General features: G+C 40.4%; 1 protein-coding gene across 1 annotated transcript; it reads right to left on the reverse strand.

Annotated features, from left to right (window-relative positions):
• Positions 1-560: 560 nt before the first annotated feature.
• On the reverse strand, positions 561-20392 carry cdca4 (cell division cycle associated 4). The gene is made up of 4 exons (XM_083998527.1): positions 20265-20392; positions 14697-15836; positions 5784-5884; positions 561-3683 (listed from the first exon to the last, which is right to left on the reverse strand). Exons 2-4 carry the CDS (start codon positions 15825-15827, stop codon positions 2792-2794), a joined length of 2124 nt encoding a protein of 707 aa, XP_083854653.1. The 5' UTR covers positions 15828-15836; positions 20265-20392; the 3' UTR covers positions 561-2791.
• Between the last annotated feature and the right edge of the window lie 6283 nt (positions 20393-26675).

Below are 26675 nucleotides of genomic sequence, written 5' to 3' on the forward strand. Positions count from 1 at the left end.
ATTATCATCTTATTACCCAGCAATCTCATCATCATCATCATCATCCTTCAGTTACATTTATAACAAGAACATAGTTTGTGCTTTATAGACCCTGCAGACAGACAGACACTCTTCCATACAATTATAAATAACACTGCAGCTTTTTCTGGTTTATTATTGTCGTCGGTCAGTCCCGTCTGATAGATAGATTGTAGTAAAAGTGGAAGATAAAAAACAAACAAGAGAAAAAGGAAAAAGAAAGAAAGACAGAATAAAAAAGGGGAGGTGTTGTACTTGTTTGTTATATATTATATTTCACATGTGGATGTCTGTGCAGCAGCCGAGCCATTACAGGAGCAAAAAACAAGTTGTTGTTGAAGCAGCAGCAGCAGCAGCAGCAGCAGCCGTGCCGTGCGCTCCTCTCGTACACCTCATGTGATTGGTCCGTGGTCTGAGTCTGGGCAAAACAAGCTCTGAAAAAACAAACTCCTCCTACTGAACGAGTGACGCAAGCTGAGCTGCTTCCTCCCACCCCTCCTCCTCTTCCTCCTCCTCCTCCTCTTCCTCCACCTCCTCCTCTTATTTTTCCCTCCCGGCTCAGGCTGCTGCCACCTCCTCCCTCAGCTAGTTCACTGTCAGCCTGTCAGGATGCGTTAAGCTCATATGCCAGTGGTTGTTCACTGTGAGCGCAGAAGAGGAAAAGAAGAACAAGAAGAAAAGAGGAAAAAAAAAAAAAAAAAAGGCCAAGAGAAGACGGAGAAACGATGACGACGGTTCTGTGCTTGTATGTATACGTACGTAACACCACCAACACCTTGCGATCTTTTCTTCCTTTTCTTATCAATGAAGCTCAAACTGGGCCACCTCGACCTGGGTTCAATCAGTAGTAAGGCACGTTCACGTCCACACGAGAGACAGAGAAACAGAGAGAAAGAGACGAGAAGTGGAGATGAGGACGGATCGCTTTGGCTCCGTTGGATCAAAAACAAAAGAACAAAATGGAAATTAAATTAAATTAAAGGAGAAGAGAGTGTTGTTTTCTTTTTTTCTATCAGTAACAAGGAAAATGTCTGTGGCTCAAACAAACAGGAGTGTCCAAGTTCACTGACGACAAACAGAACAGACATAAGGAGGTAGAAACAGGAGTAAAAACCACAGATAGTAGTGAAGGTCGAGCCGCCGGGGTTTGGACTTCTTCCGATACGGGACAGGGACGAGAACACATATAGAAAGAAGAAAAAGAAGAAGTAGAAGAAGTAGAAGAATCCCAACATTGCAGTAAAAACTCACACCATCAAAGGCCATAAAAATAGAAATACATCATAGGCGTCTGTTGTCGTTTTACAATTCTTGGGACATGGCAAAGTGTTGCGTTTTTTTTTTGTTTTTTTTTACATTTACTGCTTAGAAATACATTGTTCTGTGCTGCGTTCAGGTCACGCCGGATTCACTGTTAATAAAAAAATGAAATAAAATACAAAGCTGCCGAGGAGGAAATAAAATAACTGTTGCGTTATGTGTGTGTGTATGTGTTTCTTGTTGGGTCGACGTAAAAAAAACAAAAAAAAAACAAAATAAAGAACGAACAAAAGCACAAGTAAAATATCTGCTGCAGTTTGTGGTTGATTTTTCATTCATAAATAATATAATAACATAATAATAATAATAATAATAATAGATAAAAGGCAGTTCCAACAGGTTCAACAGTTTTCTCTCTAGATGTTGCCCCATGCAGTCGTGACGTTGAGTGTGTGGTGTTCAAGTCCCGTTGGGGATTTGGAGCTTTCTTCTTTGGCCAGTAAAACAAAAAATAATAATAATTCAGTGGCCACACAAGCCGGTAGTTTAAAAAAAAGATTCCTACACGGTCGGCGCAGTGATAATAAAAAGGGAAACCCAGGCCTTTGCCCTCTCCCGAAGCACAACCTCGTAAGTAATTGAAGGGATTTCAATTAATAATCAACCCAGCGGCTCAAGTTCCTCCTGTTCCTGAGCCGTGGATTCACTCTGAGGCCGGAAACACACCTGAGATCTTTAAGGCTCCACCTGTTTGGTTTTTTTTTTTGCTTTTTTGGGGGCTTTTTTCAGTTTTTTTCTGTTTTTTAAACTGAAATGTCGCCAGGTCGTTGTGACGCCCGATCCAAGTCGGTTGCGACACGACGAGTTGCTGTTGCGACACGCCCGAGTGAAGCAACGTGACTGATGCTCTGTGTTACTACACATCATCATTCACAGGTGACTCAAGACCAAACCCCACGGTTCTTCTACTACTACTACGTGATAAACGTCCACAGTCAAAACTGCAGATAAAACAGATGTCCTCATTGATTGGTTGATTCATTCATTCATTCATTCATTCATTAATCTGCCAATTAATCTCATGATTTGGTCTTTAAAATATTAGAAAATACATTAAAAAACATTAAAAGAAAAGCAGCAATTTGTGTTTTGTGTTTTTTAAAGATACAATCTGCTTTTTTTCTTCACCAATGATACAACTTATTGATTGATTATTGAAACTGCTGCTGTTCACTGTTCCTGCCGTATTTTCTTACCACAAAAACAACGTAAAACTGTTTCAAAGTAGATTTTTTTGCTGGATTCTTCCTTCCACTACGACAAATATTTCATGTTTTCGTGGTTTCTTCTCAGTGAGGTAAGAATTAGTGTTTTATTCTGTTTAAAATCTGCTGATTCTAGTCAGATGGAGCCTTAAAATATCAAAGTTCTTCGGCCTTAAACTTCCAGATCCTCGTTGAACCAAGTGCAGTAAAAAAATAAAATAATAAAAATAAACGTCTTGTGCGACCGATCAGGACTTCACCAGAATCTCCATGATGTGGTCGAGCTCGTTCAGGTCCATGAGACACGACTGGAGCGTCGCCGGCGATCCGTGGCCGTGGCCGTGGCCGTGGCCGTGGCCGGGCGGCGGACGCATCTTCACAGTGTCCTCGTCCGTCCAGAGCGAGACGACGCCGACGCCGACGCCGGCGGCCGGCCACAGCGACCCCGACGGCGACGGTGCCCACGGCGATGGCGGCAGGTCGGATGTCTCGTACATCGACGTGTCAATGTCCTCGAAGATGTCCACGTCCAGGGCGAGGTCGCTGAGGTAGCCCATGGCGTTTACTGCGTCGGTAAAAGCGCTCGCCGTGGCGGCAGCGGCGGCGGCGTGCGGCGGTTTCTGCTGCTCCGGCGTCGGCGGCGTTGTTATCTCCTGAGAGAGGAACTCCGGCGGCGGCGATAGAGACAAACCGTCGTCGTCCTCGTCGCCATCTGCACAGCCGGGGCACGTGACCGGCATGTCGTCCCTGAAGTCGTCCCTGAGCAGATGGGAGGAGTCGGGGTGGACGCCGCCGGGGCTGCAGGTCGTTGTTGCCGCGGCGGCGCCGTCGTCGTCGCTGCTCCTCATGTCCTCGTGGATGCGGCGCAGCGTGTTGATGAGCAGCACCGAGCGGCGCAGGCTCAGCTCCACGCCGGCCTGGTAGTGCTGCAGCTTCTCCAGACACAGACCCAGGACCCGCTGCCGCTGCTGCAGGTGGTGGTGGCTCATCATCTCACACCTGAGCCCGCCGTCCTCCTCCTCCTGCTCCTCCTCCTGCTCCCGGGCCTCCTCCCCATTCTGCTCCTTCTCGGGAAGCTCCTCGGCCTCCAGCTCCTCCAGACAGCTCCACTTTCGCTTCACACCGCGACCCAACATCGCCCTGCAGCAGCAGAGAGAAAGAGAGATGAAGAGTTATGACATTGTGATAAAACACAAAAAGATCAGAGAGTTTAGAGACAGGACCTGATCGATTAAAGGGATAGTTCAACGTTTTACCTTTAATTGTTGGTGCAAGCTGTTTTTAGAACGGCGGAGCAGAGCCGTGAGCTGCTCAGAGCTACGCTACGGAGGCTCATGGGATTTCTCATGGGGTTTCCCTCATCAAACTCATCAAATACACAATCCAACAACTCCACAACGCTCTGGTGGACAAGTTGTGACCTGCACATTCACCACGCTATGAGATAATAACACAACGTTACCAGACAGAGTTGTTTTAGAGGGAAATACAGAGACTGCTTGATGAAAAACTGTCCCTGAAGGCAACGTGCATCAGCGGTTTTGCATGAATTTCCCTCTAAAACAACTCTGTCTGGTAACGTTGTGTTATTATCTCATAGCGTGGTGAGTGTGCAGGTCACAACTTGTCCACCAGAGCGTTGTGGAGTTGTTGGATTGTGTATTTGATGAGTTTGATGAGGGAAACCAAGAAATCCCATGAGCCTCCGTAGCGTAGCTCTGAGCAGCTCACGGCTCTGCTCCGCCGTTCTAAAAACAGCTTGCACCGACAATTAAAAGGTAACGAACCTACTGCTATGACTATAGGGATTATGGCAATGGGCCAATTTGCCAAAATGGTGAACTATACCTTTAATCACCGGATCGATCATTGAGCTTGATCGATCACAATACTGTCGGACTGTGACAGAGTCATTATTAATTAGACACTTTTCACTTTTTTCTACTGATTTCAATTGATTTTATTAACATTTTCCATGAGCTTCCTGCAGCGCTGCACTGAGGACAATTGGAAAAATCAATAATCAATCAGTTCATTATTGTTTTTTCCCTCTAATACAGATTTGCTACAAGTATTTGAACCAAAATTGAGGGATTATTGCAGAAAATATGTGTTTATGTATCATTTATTAACTGGTTATCTGTATATTTTGTACTCTCCCACATTGGTATCAGCCCTACAACCAATTAATTAAGTAGTAGACTAATCAATAATACCAAAAATACTGTTTCATGGGTTTGATACAACTGTGTGTGTGTGCAGGTGTCGACTGTAGCCTACAATGTGTATATGTATTGGTACTTTAATATTGATCACTGGAGAGCAGCCTCCAGCTAAAACAGACACACAAACACATAGAAAATTTCATCATTTTGCTTTTTAAAAACACATCATAAACCACTTATAATCAGAATTTTGCCATTTAATTTTGCACAAGTTGATTAATTGACTCATTGATTGATCGTTTCAGCTCTGACAAACACCGATCGGAGACTCTCTGTCTCTGCTACACTGGTTATAAATGAGAAACTAACTTTTTACAGTGCGTATGTGTATGTGTGTGTGTCTGTGTGATCCCTGCAACCTGTGTAGTAAAACCTGCATCCAGTTTATGTAAGAGCAGAGCACTGAGCCTGCAAACATGGCTACTTTACTTTTCCATCCACTTTCACTTCCTGGGCAAAAGAAAACTACAAAACACAAAGTCGTCCTGATATTAGAAATACAGTTACACACTAAAACTGCATGAGTATACTAGGTGTGTGTATATTGTTGGATTTCTTTTTTCATTTCAGGCATATGACAAGTGAATATTTCAGCTGTCATGACTCAGTGTGAGACAACTCTGCAGCCTCACACGCCTCACTCATCCACACACACATTATTACACACCATGTTACAAACAAACCTCCTTCATCTTATAAAACACTAAACCTTTGATTTGATAAGAGTTTGACCCCTGAACGAGGAAATTAAAGCTGCTTGTCGAGCTTAAGTCTACGAGTAAACAACTTATTGGTGCGATTCTTTTTCTTTAAATGAATAAAAAATAACAATTATTCACCTTTATTTTTTACTTATGGAGAAAACCCCCTCCTCAGATCATCAACAACAACCCCCACTCACTTAGCCCTGCCTGGACTTCACTGAGCCGGGTTAACAAACACCAAGTTGAACGAGGAAATATTCAGAGAATAATAATAAAAGTTGATGATAGATAGATAATTTAAAAATAACAACCTTACGTGTCCTTGGAAAGTGTCATGAGCCGGAGAAAACCGTCGTGTTTTCGGGGGCTGCTGCTTCTGGTTCTCGCCTCTACTCGACGCCGCGTTCCTCCGCTGTCGAAGCCCAGGAATATGAGGAATGTTCAGCCAGTCGTCCGTCCTCAGCGGCGGAGGAGGGGGGCGGGGCTACGGAGCAGCAGAGGCGGCCGCTGATTGGTCCGGAGCAGCAGAGCAGGCCGCTGATTGGTCCGCTCGGCTACGGAGCAGCAGAGGCGGCCGCTGATTGGTCCGCTCGACCGGCGCTCAAGCCTCCGCCTGCGCCACTCACGGGGCAGCGAATGTGCGGCGGTCTGTTCCGGGCGGTGCGTTCAGGGCCGGCTCGGAGAAAAACACCCAACAACGACTTACCGAGCACACGTGAGCGGTTGTAAAGTGGTTATAAAGAATGAATCGATCGGGTTTTAATGGATTTGATTGGAACCAAAAGCTGGATTATGAATAATTACTAGTTTATGTGCGAGGATTCATCGAGAAATGTTTATAAATGTGCAGTGCAGCCTCCGGGTCATAGTCCTGGTGAGCCACAGAGCTCCAGTTTTAGTTAACTATCTCGCTAATCTCATCCTAACTACTAACGGACCACCGAACTAACTGACCTCCCAACTAACTAAGTAACTAAATGGCCTCCTAACTAACCAACTAACTAACTAAATTACCTCCTAACTACTTAACTGACCTCTTAACTATCTAACTAACTACTAACCTCCTAACTAACGTCCTACACTGTCTAACTAACCAACTATCTAACTAATCTCCTAACTTTCTAACTAACCTCCTACCTAACTAACTAACTACCTAACCTCCTAACTATCTACCTAACTAACTACAGAGAAAAATACCCAACAACGATTTACCCAGCACATGTGAGCGGTTGCAAAAGTGGTTATAAAGAATGAATCGATCGGGATTTTATGGATTTGATTGGAACGAAAAGCTGGATTATGAATAATATAACACCTGCAAGTTTATGTACGAGGATTAATCGAGAAATGGTTATAAATGTGCGGTAATGTGCAGTGCAGCCTCACAGAGCTCCAGTTTTAGTTAACTACCTCACTAATCTCATCCTAACTAACTATCTAACTGACCACCGAAATAACTATCCTCCTAACTGACCTCCCAACGAAAGGAACAAACTAACTATATGACCTCCTAACTACTTAGCTGACCTCCTATCTAACTAACTACTGACCTCCTAACTAACGTCCTACCTAACTGTCTAACTAACCACCTATCTAACTAACCTCCTAACTAACTACCCACCTAACTAACTACCTAACTAACTAACCCCCTAGCCTAACCTCCTAACTATCTAACTAACCTCCTAACTAACTAACCCCCTAACCTCCTAACTATCTACAGAGAAAAACACCCAACAACGATTCACCGAGCACACGTGAGCGGTTGCAAAAGTGGTTATAAAGAATGAATCGATCGGGAATTTATGGATTTGATTGGAACCAAAAGCTGGATTATGAATAACTTCAAGTTTATGTACAAGGATTAATCGATAAATGGTTATAAATGTGCGGTAATGTGCAGTGCAACCTCCAGCTCATGGTCCTGGTGTCCTGCAGGGCCCTGGTGTGAAACTGTGGCTCAGTTTTGAGCTAATTTGTTCTAATTTAATGTTTTATTAGATTATTTAATATTATTCTTCCTGTCTCAATTCATTAGCATCATGAACGTTAGCATTAAAGGCTCAGATCTCATGCATCCATATGAACACTACTGTGACTTTTTTATGTTAAGTATACACCAACCTGATGAAACTCTTAAACTTGGTAGGCTATATAAAAATGTATTGACTCCCTTTACTTGATTATTGGTTTAAAACTATGGTTTAAAACCCAGTCATCTCATGATAATAGTGATGGTCACTCTTATGTCTCTTATGAGTGACAACATTAGAAATATTATTAACGCTCAAACTAAAACTGACACTTTCATTTACTGGTGTAGTTCACAACAACACCAGAAACAGTAGTTATGTGAGTAAATACTCAAATAATGCACTGAAATACAATTTTAAAAATGTTGTACTTGGAATTAGTATTCAAATTTTAATGTTACTTAACACTTAAACTCCAAATAAACATTATATGTATCTCATATACAACAAACGTAATGATATTAAACCATTAATTACCAGCCTGTTGGACTTCTAAACTATCAACGTGTGTATAAAAATATTAGTATTAATGAGATTTTCTGAAAAAAAACAAGTATTTTTTACTGGTACTAATACATTTTATAGATATTTCAGGCTATATTTTCAGTATTGAAGATTTTATTCAAAGCTGTATATTAGTTTGACAGACCAGGTCACAAACCATGTTTACATTTACAGACAATCAAAGGTCTTTTTGAGGGGAGCAGAGATAAAACTGGATTAACTAACAGCTGCTAAGGCCCCTGTACTGCAGCAGCAGCAGTGGTTGGACCTTTAACCTTTTTAACCTACATGGAAACAGAGGAAAACCAAGACAAGATTATTCTGTTAACAGAGGCCAAGGTCTGATTGTTCTGATTAACGACTTATTTCCCCCCAAATAAACATGAAAGCAACATCCCACAAACATCAGTAGCCTTCATCCACATTGGAAATATCTAGAAGTCAGTCCCTGTGAAAAGCTGCCGTGAGTCCCTGAACGCAGCATGTTAAAGGGACAGATGACTCAGAAAGAGGAGGAGGAGGAGGATGATGGGGGAGGACGTGAACGGAAAGACGAGAGGCCGAGCTCCAAATAAGGAAACCCTTCATTCACGTTTTTCCGCCTCTTCCTCCTGAACCTGTCACAGCGAAACTTCCACTTCTTCTTTCCTCTTTTTTTTCTTCTTTTTCTTTTTTACAAACATTAAATAAACACCACTGGTTTGTCTGATGACCTACATTTAGTAGAGATGACAGAGAAAAACACATTTAAAAAGCACAAACTGCAAACTTTCACATTAAAAAACACAATTTTACAACATTTAATCTTTGTCAAACAAACAGAATTGCAACATCTGAGTTTATTTTGTTGTTGTTTTTTTACATTATTTCTAACCACAATGTTAAATTTGACTGTGACAAATAGTTTTCCTCACGTTCAGTCCTCAAGTGTAAGAGCGGCCCCTGAAGGCAGCACGAGACCAGTGGCCTGTGTAAGAACTTATTAACCCTGAACTCACTCACGTTTTTAAATTCTGTGTTGCAGCTTCCTTCCCACGACAAAACCAACTAAACACACGATTAAGTCACAGTTAAACACATGCATTATGAGTAATAGCATCTTGCATATTGTATAACACACATAAACTTCATGGTGCTTGCTCACAAACCTGAACACACACACAAACTAAAACTTTATTCACTCTGCACCTCTTGCAAACTTGTGCACAGATCCTCCTTCTCCATTGCTGCTTTTTAAGACTCGACCGTCTCTTTCTCCGATGACTCGCTTTTTCCTCCGGCTGCCTTCCTTCTTTCTTTCTTTCTTTTTCTTTTTTTTTTTTGCTGACTCACCAAGAGGCCATTAATCTTTAACTATAGACTAACCAAGACTAGGCACGAGGCCAACATGCAGAGTAAGCTGCAATTTTTTGTGCACAGATAGCTCCTGACAGCTTCAGCTTTGTTTTAATTGCTGCATGTTTGAGAATATATATTAAAAATACAGGCCTCTCTCTTCATTTGACTGAATGGTGGCATTCATTATTAATGGGGACATTTAAAGAGGGCTCAGGTCGGACGTCGTAGCTGCAGAAAACAAACAATAGTCCTGTTCTAGTGAACCTAGTGAGTGTCTCTCTGCAAGTCGTCTGCAGGACAGATCTGAACATGTGAGACAGCACGTGAGGACAAAGCTCCCACTGCTGCTCAGTCACATCGAATTCATTTTCAGCTTGTTCTTTTTTTTTCTTTTTTTACATTACATTTCATTTCATTACACTACATTACAACGAACACTCAGCAAGAGAGAGAGAAAGAGAGGCAGGATTCACCTCCTTATTCAGAGGGAGGACAAGTTTTTGCACGTATACAGTGAAACAGCAGCTTCACATCTGTGTCATCCGGCTGTCACAGACACGGTTGTAGGTCAGAATGGTTTACTGATTATATGGTCCGATGTTTCCCTGATCAATACAGAAGTTTGGTCTTAAACTATTTCATTCATATTTTTTAAGTTAAGTTTAGCCTATATATATTTGACTTAAGTCATTAACAACCAGTGGTTTTTGGACAAGAGATGGGATCCAGTTAGTGTTTTCTTCCTCCAACTAACTAACTAACTAACATGAGTATCTAGGTTGTCACACATCTTCTCCCTCTGAGCCACAGAGCTCCAGGTTTAGTTAACTGCCTCACTTACCTCATCCTAACTATCAAACTAACTGACCACCTAACTAACTACCCTCCTAACTGACCAACAAACTAACTAAATAACCCCCTAACTACTTAACTAACACCCTAACTATCTAACTAACCTCCTAATTAACGATCAAATCTCCTAACTAACTACTAACCTATCTAACTAACCTCCTAATTAACGATCAAATCTCCTAACTAACTACTAACCTATCTAACTAAGCTCCTAATGAACGATCAAATCTCCTAACTAACTACTAACCTATCTAACTAACCTAACTACCTACCTAACCTCCTAACTAACTAACCAACCTCCAAACTACCCTCCTACCTACCTCCTAACTACCTAACTAACCAACCTCCTAACTACCTACTTATCCAACCTAACCTCCTAACTAACTAACTAACCTCCTAACTAACTAACCTACCTCCTATCTACCCAACCTCCTAACTACCTAACTAACCAACCTCCTAACTACCTACTTATCCAACCTAACCTCCTAACTAACTAACTAACCTCCTAACTAACTAACCTACCTCCTATCTACCCAACCTCCTAACTACATATTAACCTCCCAACTACCTACCTAACCTCCTAACTAACTAACCAACCTCCAAACTACCCTCCTACTTAACCTCTTAACTACCTAACCAACCTCTCAACTACCTAACTAACCTCCCAACTACTAACCTCCCAACTAACTAACTAACCTCCTAACTATCTAACTAACCTCCTAACTACCTACCTATCTAACCTAACCTCCTAACTAACTAACCCCCTACCTAACCTCCTAACTAACTAACCAATCTCCAAACTACCCTCCTACCTACCTAACTAAACAACCTCCTAACTACCTACCTATCTAACCCAACCTCCTAACTAACCCACCCCCTACCTAACCTCTTAACTACCTAACCAACCTATCAACTACCTAACTAACCTCCCAACTACCTAACTAACCAACCTCCTAACTAACTAACTAACTAACTAACCTCCTAACTACCTAACCAACCTCCTAACTAACTACCTAACCCCCTAACTAACTAACTACCTAGCTATCTACCTAACTAACTAACCAACTAACTAACTAACTAACCCACCTCCTCACTAGTGCATCCAGGCCGTCTCACGTCTCCTCCGTCTGAGCCTCGGTCGGAGCTTCAGTGTTTCCAGTCGTTTCCAGTCGACTATTACAAACCCATCAGTGAGTCACTCACTCTTGTTGCTCGGGGCAACGAGCTGCTGCTTCGTTACAACAAACACGGGTCACTGTAGTTTCTTTATTTAAAAAACAAACCCGGCTCATCACAACAACAGAACAACAGTGCTGCTGCTTTCTGATGGAAATACAACTAACAACTAACAACTACAACAAAGTTTATCTTTTAAAATAAACTTTAAACCACTCAGTGACGTAGGATATTTATGTCTGTCACCTCTTGTGTCTTCTACAGAAATGACTCAACGCGGCTGCTACACATCCTCACATGTTGTTGGTTTCGGTTTTCTTTTTTTACCGTGTCACTATAAAGAAACGTAAAGTGTGCGTGTGTGTGTGTGACAGCTGTAAAGGTCAGTGGTAGGCCTACCTTTGGATTTGCAGTAAACAGCAGTAAAACTATGGCAATATGTTAACGGCTGCTGTTAGCTGTTAGCATGTTTCTATGGCAACGACGGTAGTTAACAGAAGTTTACAACCTCCTCTCTGTTCTCTGGAGTCAAAAGTGCTGAGTAATAATGGCCAGAGGTGTTTTTTTTGGCAGAACACTGTGTCACAGTGAAGTTGACCTTCTGATCTTTTGGGTATAAAATGTTGTTGCTGGTTTCAAATAGTGTCACAATGAGACGCTCGCACTGACTTTGACCCCATTTGGTAGCAATTAGGGCTGCAACTAACGATTATTTTCATTATCGATTAATCTTTTGACTATTAAAATGATTAATCGCTTAGTTCTTTGGTCAATAAAATGTTGAAAAATGTCGATTAGTGTTTCCCAAACCACAAGATGACTTCCTCAAATCTCTTGTTTTGTCCACAAACTACACAGAGACTCAGTTCATTGTAATAAAGGAACTAAAAAAGCAGAAATATTCACATTTAAGAAGCTGAAATCAGAGAATTTTAACTTTCTTCAAAAAAAAAAACACAACTTAAACCAATTATTCAATTATCAAAACAGTTGACAATTAATTCAATAGACTATTCTTTAATTAATCGATTAATTGTTGCAGCTCTAGTAACAATTTTAAGTAAAATTCCCTTAAAAAATTCCAATAAAAATACATTTTTAAGACATATAGATTTAAATAGATTTTTAAAAACATATATTAACATTTATAGTAGAAAAAAAGATATCAACTATTCTTTAATTAATCGATTAATTGTTGCAGCTCTATTAACAATTTTAAATAAAATTCCCTTAAAAATAAAATGTGATGGACTTTTAAAAACATATATTAACATTTATAGCAGAAAAAAAGATACAAACGACACAATCAATAGTTGCACCTTTTATTATAAAAAATATTTACAAAGATGCTACAATGTTTTTTTTCCTTAATATAAAAAAATGCATACATTTTACAACGGTAATTAGTCTTTGAAGTTCTAGCTCCCATTCAGACCAGAGTGACATCCTTCAGGAGTGTTGCGGTAAGGTATCAAGCGTGTCGTAATACTGTATTTTAGTCAATACATTTTGTTTTTGCCTGAGATAAATTTCTTCATCACGATGATAAGGAACAATTTTGAAAAAATGCATTTGATTTTTTCCACATCTTTAGGAGAAAAGGCAACTGTTTGCATAAAAGGAATTAAAGGACATTTGAGTCATATACAATCATTTTTGAAACATGTATGACAGAGCTGCATAGTGATTTGAATAGTAACCCGGTTGTTATCATCATTATTATTACTAATGATAATAATAATAACAAAAACTAAAAAAAAAAAGTGTGAGGAATAAATAGGTACTGCATTCAAAAACGGAGGGCAAAAATTTGGATAAATATAATTTCATAGGGCCAAATGGAGTTGATATGGCGTTGTCTGTACCTAGATATAATAAATACAATAAATAAAAAACAATAAATTAGATGGGTTAACAGGAAAAGGACTCTTCATTTGTTGATCTAACAAATGAGAGAAAGAAATATGGCTTCTTGATGCAGTTATCACCCCGGGGTTTCTCCAAATGCTTCGGAAAAGAAAGGGAAAAAAAGAAAAAAGCTGCTTTTATCATTATTATTATTATTGTCATTGATGTTATTAGATCTGTAAAGAAGAAACAGAAGAAGTAGGGCAGGAAAATTCACTCGGACAGATTTTGTCTCACTGGTTTCTGTAAAAACGCACCAGAAACGAGACAAATCTTTAACCAGCGTCCTTGTCGTTGTTGTAGTAGTAACGTCCCTGCCCCGGTGTAAAGCTTTAGAGAAAATAAAAGAATGAACAGCGCCTTTAAAAGTGTGACGGTGCCCGACATGACACCTGTTACAGTCGACTTGTTTTTACCAAACCATGGGAAGACACTGTCTCGAGTCTGGCTACATTAAAATTTTTAAAAATCGCCTGGGAGGGGGGAGAAAAAAAAATTATAATAATAATAATAATAATATCAAATGATACTTGCAAAAAATCCCCCCCAGCTGTATAATGCAAAAAATATATTTCTATATACACATACGTACATATACATATATTCCATTCATAATTGCTCAAATCTTTAGGAAAATATGCATTGATTCATAGATTTGGATTTACAATTTGTTCTGGTTTTCTGATGCATGTAGTGTGAAGAATTGTTCCTCAGTCCATGTAACAATAAATAGAGATGGACAAAATGGCAGAGAGAGAGAGATAGAGAGAAAGAGAGAGATAGAGAGGATAAAGAGAGAGAAAGAGAGAGAGAGCGACCAGGAGGAGCTAGTACGACAGAATGGATGACAGACGTAAACATGGAAAGTACGTAAATAAGAATGCATCATGGTATAGGTAATTATCTTTGCCTTCTCACGGATCATCGTCGGGTTTTTTCGGGGGGATTTCAGCGACAAAAGTTGGGAAACTAACTGCTTCGCCTTGAATTTATTGACCCCACCCCCCCATTCAATGCTCAAACTGCCAATTAGTTAATTTTTTTGAATATAAAAAGACGAAGCTCCCGACTACAGCTGCCGACTACGTGGCCCGAGTACGACGACTAACTCTACACCTCGAAACGGCCGATCCCCCCTCAAAAAAAAAAAAAAGGAAAAAAGAGAAAAATCTACTCGGCTTTGCTGTTAATTTCCCAAAATTGCCGCCACCCTCGCCACCCAAAGAAAATTAACTCTCCGACAATCTCCGAGCGTAACACATTACGCCACATTACAGAACATGCACGGTGTGTGAACTGTGCATAGTCTGGACACGAGTCTGTGGGATGATCAGTTCAGTTCAGGCCGGAGGAGGAGGAGGAGGAGGAGCAGGAGGAGGAGGAAGAGGAATGGGAATGGGAATGTTCTGGGTTTCAGGACCCGACGATGATCTCCATGATGTGGTCCAGTTCGTTCAGGTCCGACCGGCAGCTCGAGCTGGAGCTGAGGGCCGTCGGCGCGTGCGAGGAGAGGCTCTCCAGCAGGTCGTACGGCCCCATCTTGGGCGCCGTCGACGACTGCATGCCCGTCAGCACCGTGTCGAGGTCGTAGTAGGACGGGTCCACGTCGGAAAACAGCTCCTCCAGCGCCGGGTCGGGCGGCGGCGGCGCCGGGTGCTTGATCTCAAAGGTCCCAAAAACCTGCTCGCCGCCGCCCGTCCTCGAGTCCGCCGCCGACGCCGCCGCAGCCGCCGCAGCTACGGCCGCCGCCGCGCTCAGGTGGTCCCGCTCGGCCTCATCGCTCTCCGACACGCACTCCTCGCTATCCTCCTCGTCCTCTTCCTCCTCCTCTTCGCACTCGCCGTCCTCCTCCTCTTCCTCCTCCTCCTCTTCTTCCTCCTCCCAGCACGGGCCCATGCCGAACGGCCCGGCGAGGTACGAGGCGGCGGCGGCGGCAGCGGACGAGGAAAGCTGCGGCGACACGGGCGACAAGGTCGACATGGTGACCTCAGTCTCGACGTCTCCATCCATCACCACCTCCTCCTCCGAGTGGTATCCTCCTTCCTCCAGCCCGACCACGACCGAGCTGAACGGCGGCTTGGGGCTCTGACCGCCGCCCGCCGCCGCTGCTGCTGCCGCCGCCGCTGCGTCCGTCGTCTGCCGGCACAGCACCTCGGTGGCCACCAGGCGGTCGGCGGGACACTGCGCCGCGGCCAGCGCCTGCGTCATGATCTGCCAGGTGCCGTCCTGGGTCATCTCCTCCTGGATCTGCCGCACCGTGTTGGCGATGAGCACCGAGCGGCACAGGTTGGGCTCCACCAGCATGTGGCACAGCTGCAGCTTGATCAGCGACATGTCGAGCAGCGACTGCCGCTGAAGGCTGTACGACGACGACAGCGTCCGGGCCGCCGCCGCAGCCGCCACCGCAGCCGCAGCCGCAGATGCAGATGCAGATGCGGCGGACGCAGCCGCGGACGATGATGCCGCCTGGCCCTGGTCGCCGCCGCTGGAGACCGCCGGCTCCTCCGCGGAGTCAGAGAACTTGCGCTTGGTGCCCTTCGGGAACATGTTGTCTCTCTGTGGCGGCGGCGAGGAAGACAGAAAACACAAGTTACAACACGGCCGACGGCAAAACACTGGTGAGCATCAAACAAATGTATCACAACACTAGACAACAACACACACAAAATGCCTACTACTTGTTCTGAATCTCGCTAAGCTAAGTCGTTGGGTGAGGAGAGTTAAGTGCCATGTAATTAATAATGTATACATGTGTGATGTAATGAGGCTATGTGAGTGTGAGTGCGGACATGAGGGAGCTACGTAGCGCTACAATCTGCTGCACAAACTCTACTACAGGCCTAAGCTCTCTGTGAATGACAGTAAACAGTAAATTGTTTGTTGTAGTTGGGTGTTTTTTTCTTAAAGTTTCTATACCTTTCCTGTTGAGAGGCACAGGCAATAGAAATGCAGCTCGGTCCCGGCTGCAACGCTTCAAGTACTTTTGTACGAGCGACAAGCAGCTTTTGTTCAGCACCATTTCTGCCCATTTTAGGCCAGTCTGAGGCAAGACTCCTGCTGGGCGGAACAACCACACTTTTAACAGACCACTGAGCCACCGAAAATAGCATGGTTACCAACTAAATGCGGACGCTGCATCAAAGTAAGCACAGACTAGAGAGACCTTTTGTCAGAAAACAAAAAAACAGCACTCAAGTTACATGATCAGTGCACTTAAATATATATACTCTTTTCCCCCACACTTCCACTTCCACTGCCACCTGTGATCAAGAAAATTAAAAAATAATAATCTAAATCAATCAATAAGGTGCTTTTAAGGAGTAAAAAAGTGATAAGAATGTGAAAAATAAGAAGCATAATTCACAATATTCACATTTACACCATGAACCGCTAATATTTACAAGGGGTGTCAGGTTTCCTGGTCTACACACACACACAGACTTATGTACACACACACGCACACCGTAGGCCACGCTTCAAAACTAGTAGAACAAGATTTTCACTTTCTCTTCACTGAGGAGGGGAAGGAAGAAAAAAAAAAGTAGAGTCAACTTCCTTATCACACACACACACCACTTTGAATACACAGATGTCTTACAGGAACAAAACAACACTGCTGCTGACATTATAGGCCGTCCGAGTCCGAGTCCACCCACCCACCCACCACCCGAAATGAATGAGATACAAGTAGAAGTAGAAGAGGAGACTGAGCTCTGAACAGCAGCCTGTGGCATTTAATTTTCCATCAGACAGTATAAAAAAAATAAAAAAATAAATAGAGCGCAGTGTCCGGCTGTGTCTCCTCAGTGTAAAACCTGTGGGCAGGGCATTTTGGGTGAAAAAGATTTCCACTTGCTTCAAAATTTCTATTTGTGATACAGCTTTTGTTTTTTGTTTTTTGTTTAATTATAATAAAAACATATCACAAAAACCAAACCAACCTTACAATGGGAATATAATATTCACACAGGATCAAATAAAGAACAACAGCAAAAGCAGCAGCAGCAGCGGAGAGTTGTCGACAATTCACACAAACTGCCCCCACTACTTCTGTGGAAACTGAAATGAAACTAAATTCACTCAAACACTGCGGTTATTGTCAAAAAATCATCATCATCATCTGCAAAAAACAACAGCAACAACAACTAAAGGGGCCCTGTAATCTGTATAAATTCATACAGCATTTCTTTTTTTTTTTACAATAATACATTAACTCGGGGGATGTAATGTAAAGCAAAAAATAAAAAATAAAGTGTTTACAGCCACAAACTGTGATGACAAAACACCACACACTTCATGACATTTAATCAACATGTGATTGATCAATACTGGATCAAAGCAGAAACTGATTATACATCTGTTCTTCAATAGAGGGAGGTACTGTGCTTCTTTTTAAACACATCAAAAACGCAGCATTAAAGGAGAAAAATGACACCTACTGTCGTGAACTAATATCAGCTCCACATTTTTCAATTTTAATTAAGACCATCATTACCAACCATACCATAAAAACAAAGACGTGAATCTAAACTGGAGTCTGGCGGTCCCTGAGTCCTCGCTTTTCGCTTGCATAGAATAACATTTCCTGACAAGTGGGACAGAATAAAGGAAACAAAAAAAAAAGTCATTTATGAAGGTGTCTGTCTGTCTGGCTGCAGATCTAAAATACAAAGAAAGAACAATTATGGGCAAGCGTTGTCCTCTGATATATGTTGTCTCTGTCCCCCTGTTAAATAAGAGACACTAGAGAGCACTACCTCCCTGAAGGAAAAACAACAACGTGTGATAGATAGATAGATAGATTGATAAATAAAAAAGAAAATAGAGAATCAAGAGAATACAACCAGGGAGACCTACGACCTGAGAGAGAGCACACTGCACAGAGAAGAGAAAACAGTTTGGGACATGAGAACTTGTTTCACATGTATATTGTAGATATATATGTAAATTTGTTTTTTTGAACACTATATATTTTAGCATTTTGGGGTTGAATCTCAGGGATTTTATTTGAATTAAGTTAACAGTAAATCTATATAGTACAGATATACGTTTTCTCCAAAAGACCAAGTTCAGATTGGAAATGGTTTAAAGCTTAAATCACTGTAATTAAGCACCTGTAGCAGACTCACGTTACATCCTACAACAAGATACTAATACTATTCTTAGTTAATGCCTTTAAAGTGATATTTAAAGGGCTAAAACTAGTGATTGATTGACAAATACATCCAGTTTTGATGATTACCACACAGTTTCACTGATTTTTCCAGCTAGAAATATTTAAAAAAAAATCAAGAATCTGTTATTTTTCTTTGGGTTTAATCAATGGAAACTGAATATCTGTATTTTTTTGGCAGATGGTCTGGCAGAGTAAAACATCTGTGATCACCTTGGCCTCAGGGAAGCTGCAATGGCCAATTTATCACTGTTTCCTGACATTTAAATACCTTAAAAAAAAAAAACCTCGAAAAGGAATCACCAGGTTAATCAATGGTGGAAAGTGCAAAGTCCCTTAATTTCCAATGAATTAGTCATTTCCAGCGGAAAAAATAACTGATAGACACAGTAAAATGAACCTCTCTTAAGACAAAACATTAAAAACTTGAACAAATTAACACCAATAAACGACAACTCAATGAGAATTGAACCTGTTTTACGTTTTTGTCTATTAGAAAATTACCTGTGCTATTTTAAGGACCCAGGTTCACATAATCACAGACTCATTTTAGCGCACTTCCTGTCTGTTTTAGGTGCTTTAAATGCCATGCTTGAGCTTTAAATCATTTCCAGTGCCATTAAAAACCAGAACCCAAACCCCAAGGTTCATTTTAACACTACACAGAAACAGTCAAATTTAGTCACGAGATTTAACCAGAAAATGCTGACATATATATGGTGTTCAAAAAAACTTGTCTGTCATAAATCAGGAAATAAGAAATCAAGTGCAGAGAAACAAAAATGAAACTGGTTGAACAGGACTTCACTTAGATTCCTACTAATACACATTGATTATTATTATTTATAAATATGTATATAATGTGGATATGTGTTTGTGTATGTGTATATGTCAGTAACAGTGTTTGGTGTTTAACATTAAGGCTAAATAAACCCAGCACTTGTCTTGCTCTATGCTAGGAGCCAGAAGCCAAACAAAATGCAGCCTCGCTTTACGTCAATGGCTCCTAGCATGGCCCATCCCCCACTGCTCACACTCAAAGCCCCAGCACTTCCACATAGCTCGCCGTACTAAATTAATAATTTAACTTCTACATTCAATAAATAAATATATATATTTATTATAATAATATTCCTTGTTTTGTTTTGTTTTAAATCCCCACTAAAATCATACTGTTTCCGCTAACTTTAAAGGGGCCGTGATAGTAGAGCAGCTCGGAGCCGTGACTTGCCGCATGCTTTGTCTTTTCAGCATCAAGAGGCCATTTTGTGCTAGTTGCTAACGGCTAACTAGCAGGCTAACAGCTAGATAGCCGTTAGCCTGCTAACGTAGCAGCCGTTAGCTGCCGCATCAACGGGCAACTCCGTTAGCAGGCTAGCGGCTAACTAGCCGGCTAAAGCGCTGTTCAGTGAAACGGAAAAACGATGCAACAAAACAAACCAAAACGCTTGGCATCGTTTCACTTTTTATTTTTTTCACTTTGGCTATTTCCTCTTTTATTTCCACCACCGACCCCCCCGCCACCACTACCACCCCCCTTCCCTCTCTCCCTCCCTCTCTATTTCGCCATCACCAAAAAGGAAAGAATGCTAGCAGGCTAATTAGCCAACAAAAAAAAGCGCCCACCCATCCTCCTCCGCGGTCCTTCCTCCTTTTCTAAGCCGAAAAACAAGAGAGTTTTCGCCGCGGCTCGGCTGTTAACTTCCCCCCCTCCTCTCTCTCCCTCCTCCTCCTCCTTCTTCCTCCTTCCTTCTTCCTCCTCGTCAAATACAAAAAAGGTTAAAACGACTGATCAGTGTGGCCGTACTCACCTCGTGTTTGTGTTATTTTATTCCCGTCTCCTCGCTCATAGGATCGACGGCGGCAGGGAAAAAAGCGGAGATCAGGTTCAGATGAGATCATTCATGCCACGGCTTCAAAAAAAAACTGAACTACCTCCTCTGTCCTGCTGCTGCTGCTGCTGCTGCTGCGGAGCGGACAGGAGGGGGAGGGAGGGGAGCGGAGAGGACGGGAGGGAGGGGGGAGGGGAGCCGACAACAGCCGAGCCAGGCAGCCATATGCCCGGGATTCCTCTCTAATGATTTCTCCCTCCTGCTTTTATAATGCTTTTAATGTGGCAAACAAGTGAAAGCCCGTGGAGATGTATTATGGTATGGTATGGAGGCAGGAACAACAATTTATTTAGAATAAATAAATTAATAAAATAAAATAAAATAAAAAGCAAATGTGATTTAATTAGAGATGGCGTCAGAAACAACACATTTTATATAAAAAATAAAAAGAGAAAGTGATTAAATTAGCTCACATAAGCCTCACATGACTGACATTAACCAAATAAGATATGAATAATGATAATGATGATTATTATTCTTATTTTATTTATAGAAAACGTAGGTATAAGTCGTATTAATGTGAAGTGACGTAAAATTGTAAACATTGTAGGCTACAATAGTATAATATTGTAAGTCCAATTCTTATTGAAGTTGTGTACATATTATGTACAAAAAAAGCAGAATAATCTTTTAGCAGCCCCCTCCTTTTCAGTATAGGTTATGATTGGGGGATAGCACTTACATAATGTTTTTTTTTTTTAACGTTCGTTTATGGTGTTGTTTTTAATGTTTCCGTATGAGCATCTATCTATCTACTGTATCTATCCTATGTAGCCTACCTTCGAACATGATGATTTAAATAAACAAAAACATTATGTTTAGCTTATTATGCACTGTCAAAGACCACTAGTTCAAAATTTGTATGTAAAGTACACGGTTGCCCAAAAAAGTTGGAATAATGACACATTCCTCTTTTAATACAAGTGATATGTTTGGCAGAGATCAATCAATCAATACAACTTTAATGTCCCTGCAGGGAAATTTGTCATGGACAGTCATGTGCCGCAAGTAACTACATTACATAAGTACACAAAACAGATAAAAAACCAATACATTTGACATTCCTTGCACAGTTCTCACATACACACAGATTGCTCAATAAAGTTTTGAGAAGGTATATACACTTTATCTATCAAGAATAAATCATTGTCACAATCATTTCATGAGAAGAGGTAAAAAAAAAAAAAGAAAGTATTATTCCAACCTTATGGACAACCGTGTAATACAGATAGTAAAAGTACAAATATACTAGAATCCAAATATACTTTCAGTACCAAATGTGAGAGTACTCATAATACAGAATGACCTTTTTCATAATGATTTGTGTTCAGTCTGTTATATTTTGTTGGATTTATGTATAATTCAACTGAATAACAAAATCCCAACGACTGTAACACCAAAATCAATATACATCTACGCCATTAAAGACACTACAAACCCTACTGTGTGTGGTTATTGTGCTATACTATTGGCAGTGCTGCTATTACAGCATTTCAATAGATATTTTATTATGATTTTAAGATATATTTTGTCTGCTGCAGATGCTTTTTGTTGTTGCTGTGATTGAGATGAGATGGGATTGATTTTACAGTAATACATTTAGCCTAGATAGTTTAAATAAACATATCCCTGTTAGTTTCTCATTGAAAAGCCGTCACACTATACACTGTTTACAAGAAAAATCTCATTTATTTGACCCTGTATGTAGCATTAATGAGTCAACAGTGAATAATATTGGGGCAGGTGCACTTTACTTGGGTATTTTTTATGTTACGCTACTTTAGACCTTTGATATATTTGACTTTTTCCAGATTTCTGTGATTTGAACAGATCAACTGAGGAGAAGTTTCCTCTAAACTTCTCAGATAGTTTCATTTAAACAACTTTCTGAGGCCCAGAGATGAAAAGTTTCCCCCAAAATGTCATGAAAAATGTAAAGAATATAGAAACTTTAAGCATGAAAAAGAGCAGAGGACTAAAGGATCTGTACAGCCTTATCAGTATCTTAGATTAAGATCTGCATAAACTACACATCATCGATATAATCTATCCATATTTGGCGACACACAGGTTAAAAGTACACATGGTTTTCACCGTCAGAATATGGGTCAGAGCTTCCAGATGATGACGACGTCTGAGGTTTAGCTGAGTTTACATCATGTTCAGGTCTCAGTCGTTGTCGTCAGCAGGTGTGAGTGTGGTTTCTTCTCATTCATGAAACCACAGCCACATAAACATCAGGAAATCCCCAGTGTAACATGGTCATATGTTCGACTCACATCCTTTATATTTACACTGAGAAAATCAACTTTATAATCCTCAGATAACAATTTGTTTATGTTCTTTTCTTACCTTTCTTATCATACAAGTTTTAGGTAATAATCTTTATTGATAACAAGATTTTAAGGTATCAATAATAGATACAGTAGATGTACAGATTGAGATCTATGAGTTGTGGGACCTCCTACACACCACATGTTAATGTCAATTTATGTTATTTACTATGATGTTTTTAATGCCTGATGTTAATTGGGTGTTGATTATAAACCAAAATACACAGTTTATGTCTTAATTAATTTTCCCTTTTTACACCTGTATCACTGCTGTCACCGTCAGAGTCACTACAGTCTTAGACGACAACACGTCACCCTTTGAATTCGGTTAATTATCAGTAATTATCAGTGTTGCTGATGCTTATTATCGCTGCCATGGAGTTTTTTGTGATTATTTAACACCTTCCTATTGATGATATGTTTCAAAAACTTGTTGGTGTAATACATTTTTGCATTGTCAGCCTCAGAGTTTGCACTGAACAGCACAGTCGAGTCTCTCCCTTCATTTCCCTGCTCACTGTCTCGTATGTAAATTCTAGGGTTACGTATTTGTTCATCGTGCGTTATATGTAAAAGTGTTGGTCATGTCACTATAACAGTGTAACCTGCTGTGTTTTTTTAATTGATTTATCTGACAACGTTTATATCCTTATCACTGCAGTAGCACTATCTGGATCAGATACAAATGCATTCTTTTAATATTTCCATTTTATAACCTCTTGTACTGCAGGTTTTGGTTTCTGCATTTCTTATTGGGTTTTTCAATTTGCTTTTAATCCCCCTAACCCTGTTTCAACATCCTCAAAGTCTACATGAGCTGGTCACTATAGAAATGTACAATGTCTCCTTTAGGTGGACAAGAAAAATGCTTGAAACACTTGTTGGTGCACATACTGTCCATACCACTGCTGCAGGTTAGTGTTCACATACTTCTTCAAAACTGAAATAGTCTGTAAAAGCATTGACTTGCGTAACAAACAAAGGGGCTTTCATAGGTATTTAATTGTGTGTCCCGGTTCAGGTCATGTTAAATGTTTAATTTAATGACACTATTAGAAAGTCTTAAGCCATATCATCCTTGCTCCTTTTCATTCCTCAGCTGGTATGACAGTGAATCAAGAATTCAATTGTAGTTAACATGTTATTAGGTGTAAAGCGGTAGATATAGTAACTGAGGTAGAAACAATGAACATCAGAAATATAAAACAGTTTGATCATATGTTGCATATCTGATGTGTAAACTACACCGCAGAGATGATGCATTTCCTAATCTTCTTATCTTTTCTTATCTGTCATATACTGGTTTAAATATTTAAATCCACTGTTCTCACAAGAGGGTTTGTATCATGGCTCCGAATGCTCTGCCGCATATAAACGACTCCACCATTTAACTGACATATTTTAACTCTGTATATACCTTTCTTTAATCATGTAAAAGATTATACATAACAATTACCCTAAATGTATTTTACTTGATTGATTGATTGATTGATTGATTGATTGATTGATTGATTGATTGATTGATTGATTGATTGATTGATTGATTTGTTTAAGTGCATGCACATTACTGAGCCCAGCCCACATGGGGTTAGAAGACAATAGATAATATAAATACAGTACATATTCAAAGACAGCTAACAAGTCTACTCATAGATATGTGTCCATAGACTCATGATGCAACAAAAAACTCTGCTTTTACAGGCAGTTTTTCAAAATAACCAAAACAATAAGGATATAATGTTTTCTGTCTCCACGCTAAAAAACAACAACAACAAAAAAAAACAGTTTGATTAATGTCGAAAGAGGACTAACTCTGAAACACTCAATTCTTAAATTCTTTGTTGTATCTTAGAAATGTTAGAAATTCTTTAAAAAAAAAAAAAATCTATATATCAATAGATAGATGATAGATAGGTTTGGAATAGAATTGGACTTGCAATATTGTATAATATTTACGTCACTTCACATTAGTACGACTTATACCATTGTTTTCTTTACTTAATATAAGAATAAATAATTCCTCCACCACTTTATCATAATAGTATAATACATTTTTTTATATAAATTGTGTGTGTATCTATCTATATATATCTACATATCTATCTATCCATCTATATATAGATGGATAGATAGATATATGTGACACACACATATCTATATATTTATATAATGTCTCTATCCACCTTTTTCCGAACGTCAAAAACGTAGCCTGTTTTGCCGGTTTTGCTCTTCCGGTGGAATGTTATGTTTACGTTTCCATGGTTTCGGTAGTCGCGGTAAATGCATGGATTTTTTTTTTTTTTCCCCCCAATGAAAATCTGTAAAACGCATGGATCATCACACCAGCTTTTAATTAAGCAATATTACCCGAGAGGGTGTGCTTTAACGTCATTTGAGCACGACGGTGATGCGGTCAGGACCGAGGCGCTTGCGCCGAGGTCCGCAAGCATCCCCGAAGTGCTCAAATTACGTTTAAGCACACCCTCGAGGGTAATATTGCGATTATACAACAATTACCAACAAAATAAAACGTATAATTAAATAAATATTCATGTTGATGGACATTTTGCTCTCAAAATGTAAAGTTTTTTGCGAGTGTGCTTCCCGTTTCCATGGAAATAATTGGGGTCTGACTAATAACTGAAACACAATCAGTCACGTCAGTAGACTCCTATGTGTAATGGAACCTAGTTCACCTCTACAGCAAATAGTCCGAACCTTAGTAACGACCTAGCAACAGAAATGATTTTCTAGTCCCAGATGAGTGAACTCCGAGCTGACGTTCATGTTTTAACGCGGTCTCGGACTTTCCCGAACTAAATCAACACTGCACAAACTCGCCCAAGTTATAACAAAGATGCCGTTTTTTTCTTTTCACATAATAGCTTCTACAACCGCAAACTCTGCATGTAAATGAAGTTATAGCGCCGTGTCGCCGACACAGCTGATAGAGAAAGCCAAACGATTACTACAGACTATTTAAAAGCCCAATCTGGCGCAAGTGAGAGAGAGGGAGAGAGAGAAACATACAGGTAATCACCTCCGTTTTATCCAATGAAATATTCAGCTCCAGGCCATATTTTAAAAAACATATTCACCGCGATCACAACTCGTGTCTCTCCGACTTTGTAACGTTACACACATGGGAGGGAGACAATCCTCTCGGCTGTAACAGGGAAGTTTACAATATATTAACAAAAAATAAAATAAAATAATTGTTCTATAAATGTGACTTTGGCAGCTGACAGGAACACCCTACAGGAGGTCAATGTAGTTTGTGATTTATTTTCACGAGTAATAAATGACGTTTCTGAAAATAAAAGGGGGAAAAATCCATGTTGCCATGGAGATGTGTAAACAACATGACATGGCGAAGTAATATTTTCAGTGATAAGTCAGCCGTGCTGTAATGCTGATTTGAGCACGTTCTAAATGTCTTATTGACCAATCAGATTGCTTGGTCGGAACTACTTGTTGTATAACAGTGGATATCACACAAATTGACATCTGTGTTAAAAGCCAGCGTTAATAGATCCATGCGTTTACCGCAACTATGACAACGCCTGAAAACCATGGAAACGTAAACGTACAATTCCACCAAACCGGCAAAACTGACTTCCGGTTTTGCCCATAGATGACGTCGGAAACTTGTGGATACACAGACAGACAGACAGACAGATAGATAGATAGATAGATAGATAGATAGATAGATAGATAGATAGATAGATAGATAGATAGATAGATAGATAGATAGATAGATAGATAGATAGATAGATAGATAGATAGATAGATAGATAGATAGATAGATAGATAGATAGATAGATAGATAGATAGATAGATAGATAGCATTTGGCCTCCCTCTTGACGCGGAACTACTTTTCTGAATATAAGAAGAAAAGGAGGAAGGAGGGACATTTTTCTTTGTAACCCTCCTCCTTACACAAGGTTCCGTTTCCAGCACTTTCCGTCGGCCGGACGACATTCCGAGGAGCACCGC

Source organism: Trachurus trachurus (assembly GCF_905171665.1).
Source record: "Trachurus trachurus genome assembly, chromosome: 22".
Lineage (NCBI taxonomy): Eukaryota > Metazoa > Chordata > Actinopteri > Carangiformes > Carangidae > Trachurus > Trachurus trachurus.

Bases quoted from the DNA above. Each gene is read 5' to 3' on its own strand.
- cdca4 (XM_083998527.1), bottom strand. From the start codon at position 15,827: ATGTTCCCGAAGGGCACCAAGCGCAAGTTCTCTGACTCCGCGGAGGAG. The intron at 5,885-14,696 runs TGAAACCCAGAA...GGGCTTCGACAG, and splicing joins TGGAGATCATCGTCGGGTCC to CGGAGGAACGCGGCGTCGAG. The intron at 3,684-5,783 runs GTTGTTATTTTT...CTGCTGCTGCAG, and splicing joins ACTTTCCAAGGACACGTAAG to GGCGATGTTGGGTCGCGGTG.